Source organism: Leptonychotes weddellii, chromosome 5 (assembly GCF_054177405.1).
Source record: "Leptonychotes weddellii isolate Sample4059 chromosome 5, ASM5417740v2, whole genome shotgun sequence".
Classification (NCBI taxonomy): Eukaryota; Metazoa; Chordata; class Mammalia; order Carnivora; family Phocidae; genus Leptonychotes; species Leptonychotes weddellii.
The window spans coordinates 61296494-61309283 of NC_138373.1; the positions used below are offsets into that span (position 1 = coordinate 61296494).

General features: G+C 34.4%; 1 protein-coding gene across 6 annotated transcripts in view; it reads right to left on the reverse strand.

Moving 5' to 3' along the window:
* Window positions 1-900: 900 nt before the first annotated feature.
* The window catches only part of ARHGAP12 (Rho GTPase activating protein 12), a 117911-nt gene continuing 106021 nt past the window's right edge, over window positions 901-12790 (reverse strand). For 5 of the 6 annotated variants that reach the window (XM_081820827.1, XM_031029005.2, XM_031029003.2 and 2 more), the window contains 7 exons: window positions 9948-10050; window positions 8402-8518; window positions 6234-6332; window positions 4647-4724; window positions 4413-4547; window positions 4075-4177; window positions 901-3230 (listed from right to left, as the gene is read on the reverse strand). In XM_081820827.1, the coding sequence (XP_081676953.1) occupies window positions 3056-3230; window positions 4075-4177; window positions 4413-4547; window positions 4647-4724; window positions 6234-6332; window positions 8402-8518; window positions 9948-10050 (810 nt within the window). In that variant the 3' untranslated portion in view covers window positions 901-3055. The remainder of the gene's footprint in view (window positions 3231-4074; window positions 4178-4412; window positions 4548-4646; window positions 4725-6233; window positions 6333-8401; window positions 8519-9947; window positions 10051-12790) is intronic. The other variant, XM_031029004.2, reaches the window with a different exon arrangement.

Sequence of the window (12790 nt, forward strand, 5' to 3'; positions counted from 1 at the left end):
TTTGACTTTTTTTCTTCTTTACTAAAATGACATGTTGTAGACTCCTGTGTTTTTTTTATTTTTTAAAGATTTTATTTATTTGACAGAGAGAGAGAGAGTGAGAGCAGGAACACAAGCAGGGGGAGTGGGAGAGGGAGAAGGAGGCTTCCCGTGGAGCAGGGAGCCCGATGTGGGGCTTGATCCCAGGACCCTGGGATCATGACCTGAGCCAAAGGCAGACGCTTAACAACTGAGCCACCCAGATGCCCCTCCTCTGTGTTTTTTAAATGCCTAAAGATGTTGGAGAAATTAGTGTCATGGGAAACTACGTGTTTACTTTAAATATTTAATTAGAGGGTCTCCCACGAGCTGGAAAAGAATCTCTTAGCAAAATTATGGAATAACTCTTTTTCCCCTCCCTGCTATCTTAACATCTAGTATTACAGGCTTACAAAAAAGCCTGGCATGAAACTAAAATAGCACAAAGGTCTCCAGGTATCTGCCATTATTACTATTACTGAGTTTTCATCTGTAGGTAAGCAGTGACACACACACACATTTCCATACACATCCACGTGTATGTGTACATAACACATCTGCCTGAGCCCAGTTTGGCTGAATTATGCCATTTGTGCTTTTCCCATAAGAAAAAAAAATTCTGCAGATTTGCCTCTAACTAAAAGGTAACATCATTTTTCCAGAGTAAAGGGTAAAATTCCTTACAGTTGTAAAATTTAAATAAGTATTTTTCTTCTCTAATTAAATGTAATAACACATGTGAATATACTATTTCTTTCAATTTCCAACTACTTTTCTACAATGACATTCTGAAGGAGGGCCTATTAGCAAATGAAATTCCACTGACAATTTATTTCAGCCTTTAATATATTTTCTACTAAAAACCAAGTTGTCAAGACAGGAAAATATTACTGGTTTTGTTATTACAAAAAAAAAACAAGTGAGAATTTTTAATTCACAAAAGATGAAAACACAAGACATTGATCTCACTGTACATACAATATTACAATAAACTAATTAGCTATAGACTAATAAAACATTTAAGACTCCACATACATACACATGTACTTTGAAACAAGAAACACAGGACAATTTTAATCTTTGTTATGTCCACAGCTACGAAGAGAAAGAGCGTCACTGGTTTGAGTCTAATGGTTTTGCTGGCATACAATCACTATATAGGCCAGTTCTAAAGCATACTGTATTGTTCAGGACATTGTTAGACAAATACAAACATTCTCATTTTGGGGCTTTTTATCCCTGCCCAAAACAATCTGCTTTCCATAGCTATCAAGTAGCTTGGTTTGTTACCAATTTAACAAGACCACAACAACAAACAATATTTTTACCACAAAACTCAGGTGAGAGATTTCTGAATTGTACAAAAACTATTTGTTCCCAAGGAAGGCAATCTGTAAATTACAAATGCAATTCTAAGAAAAGGAGTCTTGGTCACAAATCATTCACTTTCAAATATTGATGAAGAAGTGAAAATTGGAGAGGGGAGAGTGGAGGAGGTGTTGGCATGGCAGGGAGTAGAAAAGGTGCAGAAAAAATGAGGAAAATATATTTACCGCAGGAAATATTGGATTCAGTTGATTTTTTAAAAATGAGGTATAAGAGTATGCCAGTAAATGCAAAAACAAGAAAAAAATTAAAAACCAAAATGCACATTTCCAATGGGAAATCTCTAAACCTCTTATAGTTTTCTTTATTTGGATTAGACATTTCATATACATCAGTTAATCTAGAAAAATACATCTTAAAATATCTTCAACAGACCATGCTCTCTGTAACAAAACCTTCCAAACCCTGTTTTATTATACAAATCAATCTACATTAGTAATGTAAAAAGAAATTCTCAAATTTAGCAATGTCATTTTCCATTTGACATCCATCTAATTTACATATGGGTTTCCACTATTCATACTGCAGTTAGAATTCTGTAATAAATTTTTTTCTAATGTATTCTGTACATATTAAATTATCTAAAAGATTCCTCTTGTAGTGCATTTACCATTTAGCAAGTCTATTCAGTATTTTTCCAGTACCATTTGCATTACAGTGATTTGCCTGTAAATGTAATTAAAATCTAAAAGTGCACACAGTTAAGTTTCTCAAATAACAGCCCATTTCTGGAGGAAACCTAATATTCACGGAAAAGATTACCAATATCATGATTAGAAATGTCAGGTTAGAATGTACTCTGAGACTATACAACAAAATTATATACATAAGCTAAAGGACATTAAGTCTTTAGCTTATATTTACATCAAATAATGTCTGTTTCCACAGTGTCATACCAAGAACTCAGTATGGCACTAGATATAATCAGGATTCTTAGCTACAAATCAGCGTAGCACAGACAGCCCCAAAATACCCTGAACTGGCTTATGCTAAATTAAACTCCAGTATATCACAGTGTGTTAAGTAATATTAGTGTGCTGCCCAACAAGCGACTAAGACATCCATCCAATAAGGATGGTGTGCAACACAGGGAAGGTGGCAAGCCTTCGCCGAGGGATTACCTCTGGGTTAGAATGAACTGTAGAACTTAAGACTGCCACTGCATGCAGAAACCCTGAAAAATAAATACACAGGTTTCAAAAAGGATATACTTCATTTTGTTTAGAATGCCCAAGAGCGTCTTCAAAATAACTGATAGTGAGTACTGTTCTATCAAGTGATGAATCTAATGAATCATGAGAAGAAATTCTACATTATCCAGTTTGAGAAAAAAAAATGTAGTTTTCTTACCAAATTATCCAGTGTATATGACTGGTTACAAGTTTTGATTTTTACTGAAATTCAGAGTATGAAATGCAAACATTCAGGATAAAATTAATTCAAAATTACACACAGCTATATCAACTTGCAACAAAGCAGCAAATATGAGGGCCTAACACACATCTTGACTCCCCCATTCCCTTCTGATCCCTCAAAAAAGTGCAAAATCAAAGAGTCACTGCTTGGTCCAAAAATAAAATACATCATGTATAAGGATTTGAAATCTGATGGAATCCGGCTTCAATAGTCCACAGGCTGTCTTCAATAAGAATCAACGCCCGAAGATGGAATTTATTTCCAGTAGAATTAATTCTACAATCTGATTTTGGTAGACAGTATGAACTGCTATATTACCAGTCTCCTTCTCTGGCTTCAACAGAGTGGGACCAAACACAATTGCTATACTCTGATAGGTCATTCGGTTTTTTTCTCCATTTTCTATAACTCTAAGGGGGGAAAAAAATTGTTAAAAGAGAAAACATATGAGAGGAAAAATTTTTGAAACTGTATTATAAACATAAACAGTGTGCATTTAGAAATGAGAAATAGTGCTCATTTTCCTAAAATACATACAAGCTACTTAAAACCAAGTAGGATTCAGTCCAAACATCACATGAAGGTTTCTTTTGGGTAAACACAGCTGAAAGGTATAATTATACATACTCTAACAAACTTTCAATGTGTGATATTTCAGCTTAATGTCTAAAGCAAGACACAAGTATGAACTACAATTCAGGTAACAATAATTACTCCACTAGGGTGATGGGGGAAAAATTTCATTAGGATAGAGAGATTAAATTTTCATTTTACTAATTCTATGTTTGTTTTTTTTAATCTCCTTCATTGGGATAATTTACTTTACTATTCTAGTGTTCTGTCAGAAGGCAAAAATCAGTTATTAAAATGGCTACGTAGTAACCTGAAAGCCATGATGGCTTTCTTCTAAGGTAATTTAATAGTCCTCATCTCAAAATCTCATCTTCAGGTTAATTAACTTAAACAACAATTTCTGAACACTTACATGCTAGGCATTATATAAATGCTTCGCATATAACATTAAGTAAATATTTTTCATACCAGAACATTTACCTATGAGGAAAAAGGCCCAAAGGAGTTCTCTTTTTCAAGTTACAAAGACAGCAAGTAGCACAGCTGGGATGTGAACCGATGTCTGAGGGACCCTGACCTCGTGGGTCCTATACCACACCTCATAACCATGCATTTCTCTTACCTTTCTCTTTTTTTCTCCCTAATTAAATTACTATTTCTTTTCTGTGGTGAACCTCTTACCTTTTGAGATGTCTAAAAAGAATCTGCATTGTATCTTGATTTGGCTTTGGCAACTGTCTGATTAGGTCCTTAACAGCAGCGACTCGCTGTCTTGGTTCTTGTTCTTAAAAAAAAAAAAAAGATAATAATGAGAGATTATGCATGAAATTGAAAACTGACACAGTTTCGAACCTCACATTTGGTAATACACAGTGACATCTGGTGGTCACATTTAAAACTTCTAAAGTAAAACAAACCTTTGAAATAATTTAAAAGAAAGATCAAACAATGTAGTGGCTTAATCGGTACAGAGGACTTTCAACATGTAGAAAAAAAATTAAGTGTAATGACATACTTACTAATTGCATTAACAAAATCATTAAAATGGTTAAATGTAAAAAGAGGTTCTGGTAATTCTCGAAAAAACATTTTGAGTGCTCCAGTAATAACATGAATATCTTCCCATTTACTATCATTCAAATCCAATTTCTCATCTGAAAAACAGAATAGGAAATTTTTTTAAATAACTTTAAACTGATTCTAATAGTTATGAGTGCTTTTTTTGCACATAATAATAAAGAGTATGATCTTACCATGATTGACTGCAAATCTCAGTTTCTGGATCACTGCAAGGTTGCCACTTACTCTGTATATCCCATCAACATCCAAACCTAAGAGAAAATTAAAATATTTTTGTGTTTTAAGTAGGTGCCTCTTCTAAAGATGCTTGCATGTTTCAGAATCCTTATTCATTAACATGAGTCTAAAATCAAATGGGCAAATACTCTTTTCCTCTAACTGGCTTTTTATAGATGCTTGGCAGAGAGAGAGGGGGGTGGAGATACACTCTGAATTCTGTTTAATAAACAGCAACAATTCTAATTTATCATGTAGACTGTGGATCATCTCAAAACAAATCATCTCATTAAACTTGAAATACAAACAATTTAAGATAAACTTCTACTCCTGGGGATAGTCCAGAAAGTAAAGGAAACCAAAAGATAAAACCAGCCCATCCATTGTTTTTGCACATTTCATAATGTAAATGTACATATTTTTTTATTTTTTAAAAGATTTTATTTATTTATTTGAGAGAGAGAGAGACAGCGAGAGCAGGAACACAAGCAGGGGGAGTGGGAGAGGGAGAAGCAGGCTTCCCACCGAGCAGGGAGCCCAATGTGGGACTCGATCCCAGGACCCTGGGATCATGACCTGAGCCAAAGGCAGACGCTTAACGACTGAGCCACCCAGGCGCCCTGTAAATGTACGTATTAAAGCACTCTTTTAAAGATGGTTGTCCTTATAAGTGCTTGTAATAAATAAAGTTATCAATTAAAATAAAGGCTCTATAAAAACAATTGATAATTTGATATAGTTTCTTTTTATATGTGGAATAGAACTGTGAAATTCACCCAATTAAGCCTAAAAAATCCAAATATTCATTAAATGATAATGCTATACACATTTAACAAAGCACCTTATCTGACGTGCTATTCATAGAACTTCAAATAAAGGCACAGAGTCTCTATTGTCATGTTGACAAAAAAGTCAACGACAAGATCTGAAACTGACAAATCACAAATCATGCAAATGTTTTAATTGTACAAGATGTTTTTGATGATGTACAGGTACAAGTTAATGTGATTACCATCATGGTAATTATTTTATATAAAACTAGTATAAATATTGTTAAAATCAACCAAAATATAAATTCGTTTAAGTCTTATTTAACAGGAAATGACATAAGGTTTGTCTACTTAGACATTTTATAGTTGATTTAACAGTTATAAAATGTCATCTCATTTTTATTATAAAGAGAAGCAACTTTCTCTTGTAAGTAAACACAATCTCCTATCTTCTACACTGTCAAATCACTTCTTAATAAACTCAGTTTCATAATCACCACCTTCTTCATTTTAAGCAAAGGCCAACTCCAAATGGCTTCAAAGAATACCATACACTTAATCAGCTAGAAGTGCTGAATATTCAACAGGTGCCTGCAAAGGTCTTAATTTAAAACAGATGTATGTAACCATTAAAACATGTAAGTTTTGCAAACAAGATGCTTTTCTTAACATCTTATGACTGTTCCATCACTCAAAATCAAAAATCCTAAGGATTCTGATGGCAAAACAATGGGTTAGTGTGCTTAACATAAAAAAAAAAATTCATTTTCTTACCATATGCTTCAACATGTTCAATGCATAACTTCACAAATTTTGGCACTGTGCCATTTTCTCTCTGACAAAGATTAGCAAGATTGGCTCCAAATACCTGATCTGAAAGAGATTTATTTTTTAAAATAAATCACCCTGCTAAAATGTAGTTTGCAAAGTGGCGATCACTATTCACAGTGCTATAGAAGACATTCAGTACATCCCGACATGGTCTGCTGTGACTCATGCCTTCTGTGATCTGCCTACCCATTCCAATTCCACTTCAAACAATTTTCCTGCTTTACTAAACTCCATGAACACCCCATTTTTACCTGAGAGCCTTTTAGTTTTCTATACCTTTTGTAGAGATCCATCCTCTCCCCCAAACTTAGCTTTTTATCACTCCCACCCTCAGCTATAATGTCATCTCCTTAGAAAAACCTTATGATCAGCCTAAGGTAACCACGTACAATCACTATTTCATTACTACAGTAGATTCTTCATGGTAGTCATAATTATCTTGTCTGTCTCTTGTTTTTAGGTAAGTTTCATGAGGGCAGGGACCTTGTAGTTCTCAAACCAATAGGTATTCATGGCACCCAGGCTCATGCCTAGCACTTAGTAAACACCTGAATATTTTTTAAACTATTAAAACAAGCACGGCGCATCCCCATCGTGTGCCAACCCTTGATTCCACAAAGTATATTTCAAAGGCTGTTCTATTAGTCTTTCAACCCAACACTTCTGAAATGCCACATTAGTGCTAACTACCGAGGAAAACAAAATATTTGAAGTCCTGAACACCATAAAGCAGCAACAGTTTATATTTCTCAACAAAAAGGCCTGGTGAAAAATTAATAGCAATTGCTATTTACTGATTTGTCAGGCTTTTTTCTTTTTTTAAAGTTCTAAACTTAATATACTAAATTCATATGCGTTATCTGGGAGTCCCTGTTTACCTATAACTCTTAAGGTTGTTAATTTGAATCACTTAATTAGCTGAACTCTACCCAGAAGTTTTAAATATCTTTTTAATGAAACCCATTTGTGTATTTTAATTTAGATGCTTTGCAAACAGAGGTTCTAGTGATGGTCTTTTTTAGAAACTTCAAAGACAGATATATATGTTATACATTACCTTTACCTATGCCTTTATTCACTAATTAAATGTCACTGAGTCCTGTATTAGAAAATTTTATCATTGAAATTAAAAGCGCTTGTAAGAACTAAAGGTATATACAAGTATATGTGATTTTAAAGAATACTGTTATTAAGATCCTGTTAGTGCATTATTGTTATTGTTGCTTATAAATGGAATAATATAAAAATTTAGGAAAAAATATCTCATACTAATTTTAAAATCACCTGAAATGAGAACTGAAGGCAAACAATCAAGATAAAATTGTTCAATATTTTCTTCTTTCTACTGTGTTAGTGATGTTTCATTCAAAAGTTCTGATCTGTGCATCTCAAAACTAAAAATCTTTTTTTAAAAGATTCTACTTATTTATTTGAGAGAGAGACATACACAGAGAGAGAGAGAGAGGGAGAGCATGAGCAGGGGAAAGACAGGGAGAGAAGCAGACTCCCCACTGAGGAAAGAGCCCAAATGGGGCTCGATCTCAGGACCCTGGGATCATGACCTGAGCCAAAGGCAGACGACTGAAGCACCCAGATGCCCCTCAAAACTAAAAATCTTTATTGTCATGTCTTCTATCCATCCATCTCACCCCTGTAGTTCCTCTGGTACAGGGTCTCTAAAAACTTACTTTGGTATTTATGTCTGTTCAATGCCTTAGTTAAATTCTGTGTGCACTGAAAAATCAATTTTATTTAAAGATTTTTTTTTTTAATTTTTTCTTTGACAGAGAGACACAGTGAGAGGGAACACAAGCAGGGAGAGTGGGAGATGGAGAAGCAGGCTTCCCGCAGAGCAGGGAGCCCGATGTGGGGCTCGATCCCAGGACCCTGGGATCATGACCTGAGCCGAAGGCAGATGCTTAACAACTGAGCCACCCAGGCGCCCCGAAAAATCAATTTTAATCACTCAAATGTATTTTAAACCAATGAACCTGCTAACTTTAAAGAATGAAAACATTTTTACTGCTCAAAAAATGTTCAGTTTTTAATTTAAAATGTCTTATTTCTGATTTTGGCCAAAGTTCATTATTATAAACAGCACTTCTACCTACCTTTAATATAACCTTTTTCACGAACAGCTTGCAAAGTGGGGCGCCGTGTAAGAAACTTCTTTAAGTTTTTCTTGGTTTTTTTCTGTTCTGAAGAATCTATGCTAGACACTTTTGTGGCTTAAGACAAACGGATATTAAGCATTTCATAAAATAAAAACTTTTTGATAAAAATTTTTCCACCAGCACTCAAAACATATTAATTTCATATGTAAAAATCAGTTATAAATTCAGTTACTCTAACTTTAATATAGTTTAAGAGTAGTAGGTCAAGAATCAAGCTAACACAGACCCAATTTCAAAGTGATAAACCAAACAAAACATTTCATTTTTATCACTAAACACTGACCACAAACTGCACCTTCTTTGGTATATGTGTTAGACACTGGTTATTCTAACTTATACTCATTATTTCATAAATGATACTACTTATATCTCCTTTGACTCTCCATCAGTTTTAGAAGGTAAAATGATGAGAAAAAAATGTCCATAAAACATAAAAAAAGTCCTTATCCTGCAGTATCCTTACTGGACTAGGAGTCTAGAGAATATATATCCATCACAATTACTTGTACTTTAAGCTAACCACACCTCATCATAATTACCTCTAAACTAAGAATGGGACCACTTGAAAAATGTCCTACATTGCCATAACTCTGATTTCTTTTTTGGTTCCAATAAAAAATATCCAAAAAGTAAATTTCTTGAAAAGAACTATATCTGAGGAAATGTGAGAGCAAAAGAATTTATTAGTAAAGCATTAAAATAATCAAATTTTCATGTGTTTACACTGTTATATGTCAGTGACAATGTCAGTTAATAGGCCTAACCTTCATTAGAATGTGGGAGAACAAAAGTAGAAATGATTTTCTAATCATTCAGTTAATCCAAAGGCCAAAATTCTCAGTTGAATGTGGATTGTTAAAATACATTTAACAAGTTCAGAGCCACAGCTAATGGCCTATTTAAACAATGTAACTCACAAGGGGCCTGCATCAGAAAATGCTATTAAATTTGCTGGCTTTAGCATATACATATATATATATATATATATCTGCACACACATACATACATAGATATGAATGATCTGGAGATATGAATGCATGCAGCTGCACCTGCACAGACATATCCTAGTCCAGAGATGTTTGCCTGGTGTCCAGTGTGAACTATGGTACATGTCCCATGACTTTTGACTTCTTAAAGTGTAAAGATTCTATCTAGACCTTATACAGTAATTATGTATTTTTAAATCAATATAGTTCAGCTTCCTGGATACCTCAATAGAAGTGCATTCTAATATACTTTTTTCTCTTAAAGAACCACAACATCTTAAAATTAATAAGATGCTGTATGGGTGCACACGATGAGGCCGAAAAGTAACAAGGAGTTAACAAGGAGAGAGTACTCCTAAAACACCAAGATTGCAAATATCTACCCTTATAATTTCCTGGTAACAATGGAGATTCCACTCAGCCTTTATATATTTAAAATATTCAAAAAATCTAAGAGAAGATGCTCAAATGACTAACAAAATAGGTAAATAACTTACAACGAAGTTTCTTAAGATCCTTATGGTCCTTCTCTTTATCATGCTTTTCTATTCCTGGGGAATCTGGTATCTCTTCTTCAATAGCTTCATCAGTTTCTACTGTCTGTTGATTAAAGAGTTCCCAAACACATATTACTTTTGAGATTATTTCAGATGTAATAGCATAATTCTCAGTATAATCAGTAACTGATCCTCCCAAATGATTTTAGGGAACCAATAAGTATATATGATTTAGATACTTGGTAAATCTTTAAAAATATTCTTATTCCCCCTACATAGGGGGAATTCATTAATTCTGAATTTCAAAAAATAAAAAAATGCTGATTATTCACAGGATGATGGCTTTATATACTGATAATGAGGCTATGTTCCCTCATGTAGATCAAATGCATAAGAATGACAGTAACAAGAGTTAAAAGGTCCTGACCCACAAGCTACACTGAGAGTCCACGATGAAGCCACATTCTGTGCTAACAGCACAAGATAAAGCTAACTAGCAAATGGCACATTAATTTTTCACACCAACGATCTTTTCAAATTATACTTTGTATCAATAGCTAGTAATCACACTCAGATTCATGGATGTTAGGCACTGAAAGAAATCCTAGAACTCGTGTAGAGCCTAACCAAAGTCACTTTTGCAGGTTAAAAAACTGGAGTTCTCAAATCTAGAATTATTGCTTTGCCCTTCACACTGATGTCTTTATCCACATGGAACTTATTTTTGTGATTCGTGTTAGGAAAGGTTCTAATTTCTTCCTGGATATCCAGCTGACCCAGTACCATTGAAAGTTTATTCTTCCTTACTTTTCTACAGTGCTACATCTGGCATAAAGTATCCAAAGGAATGTTGGTTTCTAGGTTCTTTATTCTGCTCCACAGGTCTGTAGCTCTATCCTGGTATGGACAGCATGTTGTATTAATTAATACAGTTCTAGAAGTCTTAACATCTGATAGAGCAAGTCCTTCCACTTTCTTCTTCAAGAGTGTCTTGGATATTTTTACCCTTTATATTCTGGTATGAATTTTAGAAGAAGCTTGCCAAGTTCCAGCAGAAAACCTACTAGGATTTTGAATGAGATTCAAAAATTTCAAGTCTATAAATTTATAAATCATTTGGAAGAATATTTTATCTTTACATTATTGAATCTTTTAATCCATGATATACTTTCTCATATAATTAGATTTTCTTCAATGTTTCTCAATAAGGTTTTGCAATTTTCCCTGTTTCGTGCATCTTTCTACATTTATTGTGCATATTTCTACAGTATCTTTTGCCACTTTATAAACAGTATATATTTTAAATTTCATAGTCAACAATATGTTACTCTCTTTTCACTTGGCTTATTCCCTGATCCTACAGGCTTCAATTAAAAAAAAAAACAAAAACCCACTTTCTCTGCAAGGCCTTCATGGATCCCTAACACTAGGTTAATTCCTACCTAATCAGTGTTTTTATAATAAGCTGTATATCCCTCACCATCATAAGCCTCATCACATTTCACTGTATTAACTGCTCAGTTGTCTGTCTTCAGTAATCTTCTGTCTTTGGCTGTAAACTCCGCAGGGAAAGGTGTAGCAAAGGAATTGCGTGCTGCTCTATCTCCAGGGCAAAGCACTCCCACATCTGTTAAATGAATGCAGCTATACTTGCTTTCAAGGGACTGGGAACCGATTACAGTGACTAGAGCTGAAAGCCCATATTGGGTAGAGTAGAAGGTACATTTGAAAAGATAGATTGGGCTCAGGTTGTTGAATTTTAATGAGAGTCACAGAAGCTTTACTGAGCAGGAGAGAATTATAAAGTTAACATTAGGAAGTTTCATATAGCAATGCTATTAAGAACGGATTGGTGGGGGGTGAAATGAAGTAAGAAAACTGTTTAGGAATTGACTCTTATCTAACATATAAAGTCCTGATGATGGTTTCAGGAATAAATGGAAAGAAGAGACAAGATTCAGAAATATACAATATTACAAACTGCAAAGGAAGAATATTTATATAGATGGGTGAATAACTGGCTAGAAGAGGTAAAAGAGGAGGAAGAGTTAATACTCAAGATTCCAAATCTGGCTGTTTTGAACTGAATGCATCATAAAAATTTTGGAGTTTAAAGGGACACTTGGGACAAATCAAATCCAACCTATTTTATAAGTGAAAACACGAAACCCATAGAGGTAGAATACCTCACTCAGTAAGATCACAAACCTTATTATAATGAGGCTTCACCTATAGTCTCTGAAAGACCTCTCAATCTCTACTAAAGCCTGTGATTCCCAACTTTTTTTCAATCTCTGTTTAGTTTAAAACCGTAACACACTCCCGTAAGTATTCACTTTCCTTTTTGTCACTGACATATGATCCTTAGTCAGGAGCCATGTCCCCATATAGTGAGGGCGTAAGAATATAGTCTGGAAAAGTACGGCCCCTATCTGTTTCTTCCTGCTCTTACTAACAGCAGCAGAATATAAATTTGAGGTTCTTTTTGGTTGTTATACATATACTACATATATTATATAACGTATCATATGTCTACTATATATATATATATAAAATACATACACATATAAGAGGAAGTTTACCAGGAACATGAACTGAACACCTCCCTGGTTGGGGGACGGGGGAGAACTAGAACACCTCCAGGGGTAGCTAGAGAGGTGTCATGAGGAAAGAAAAAGTGCTCATGAAAAGACTAGTGCTTCTTTCATTTCATACCTTTACCTAAGACCTGTCTCCACCAAATAGTACTGTTCCCAACTCATTGGTCATTGACTAAATACTCTGCACTAGGAATGGTTTGTCCCTCTTCTTGAATTACTTCTTTTTGGACCAGTGCCTCATGT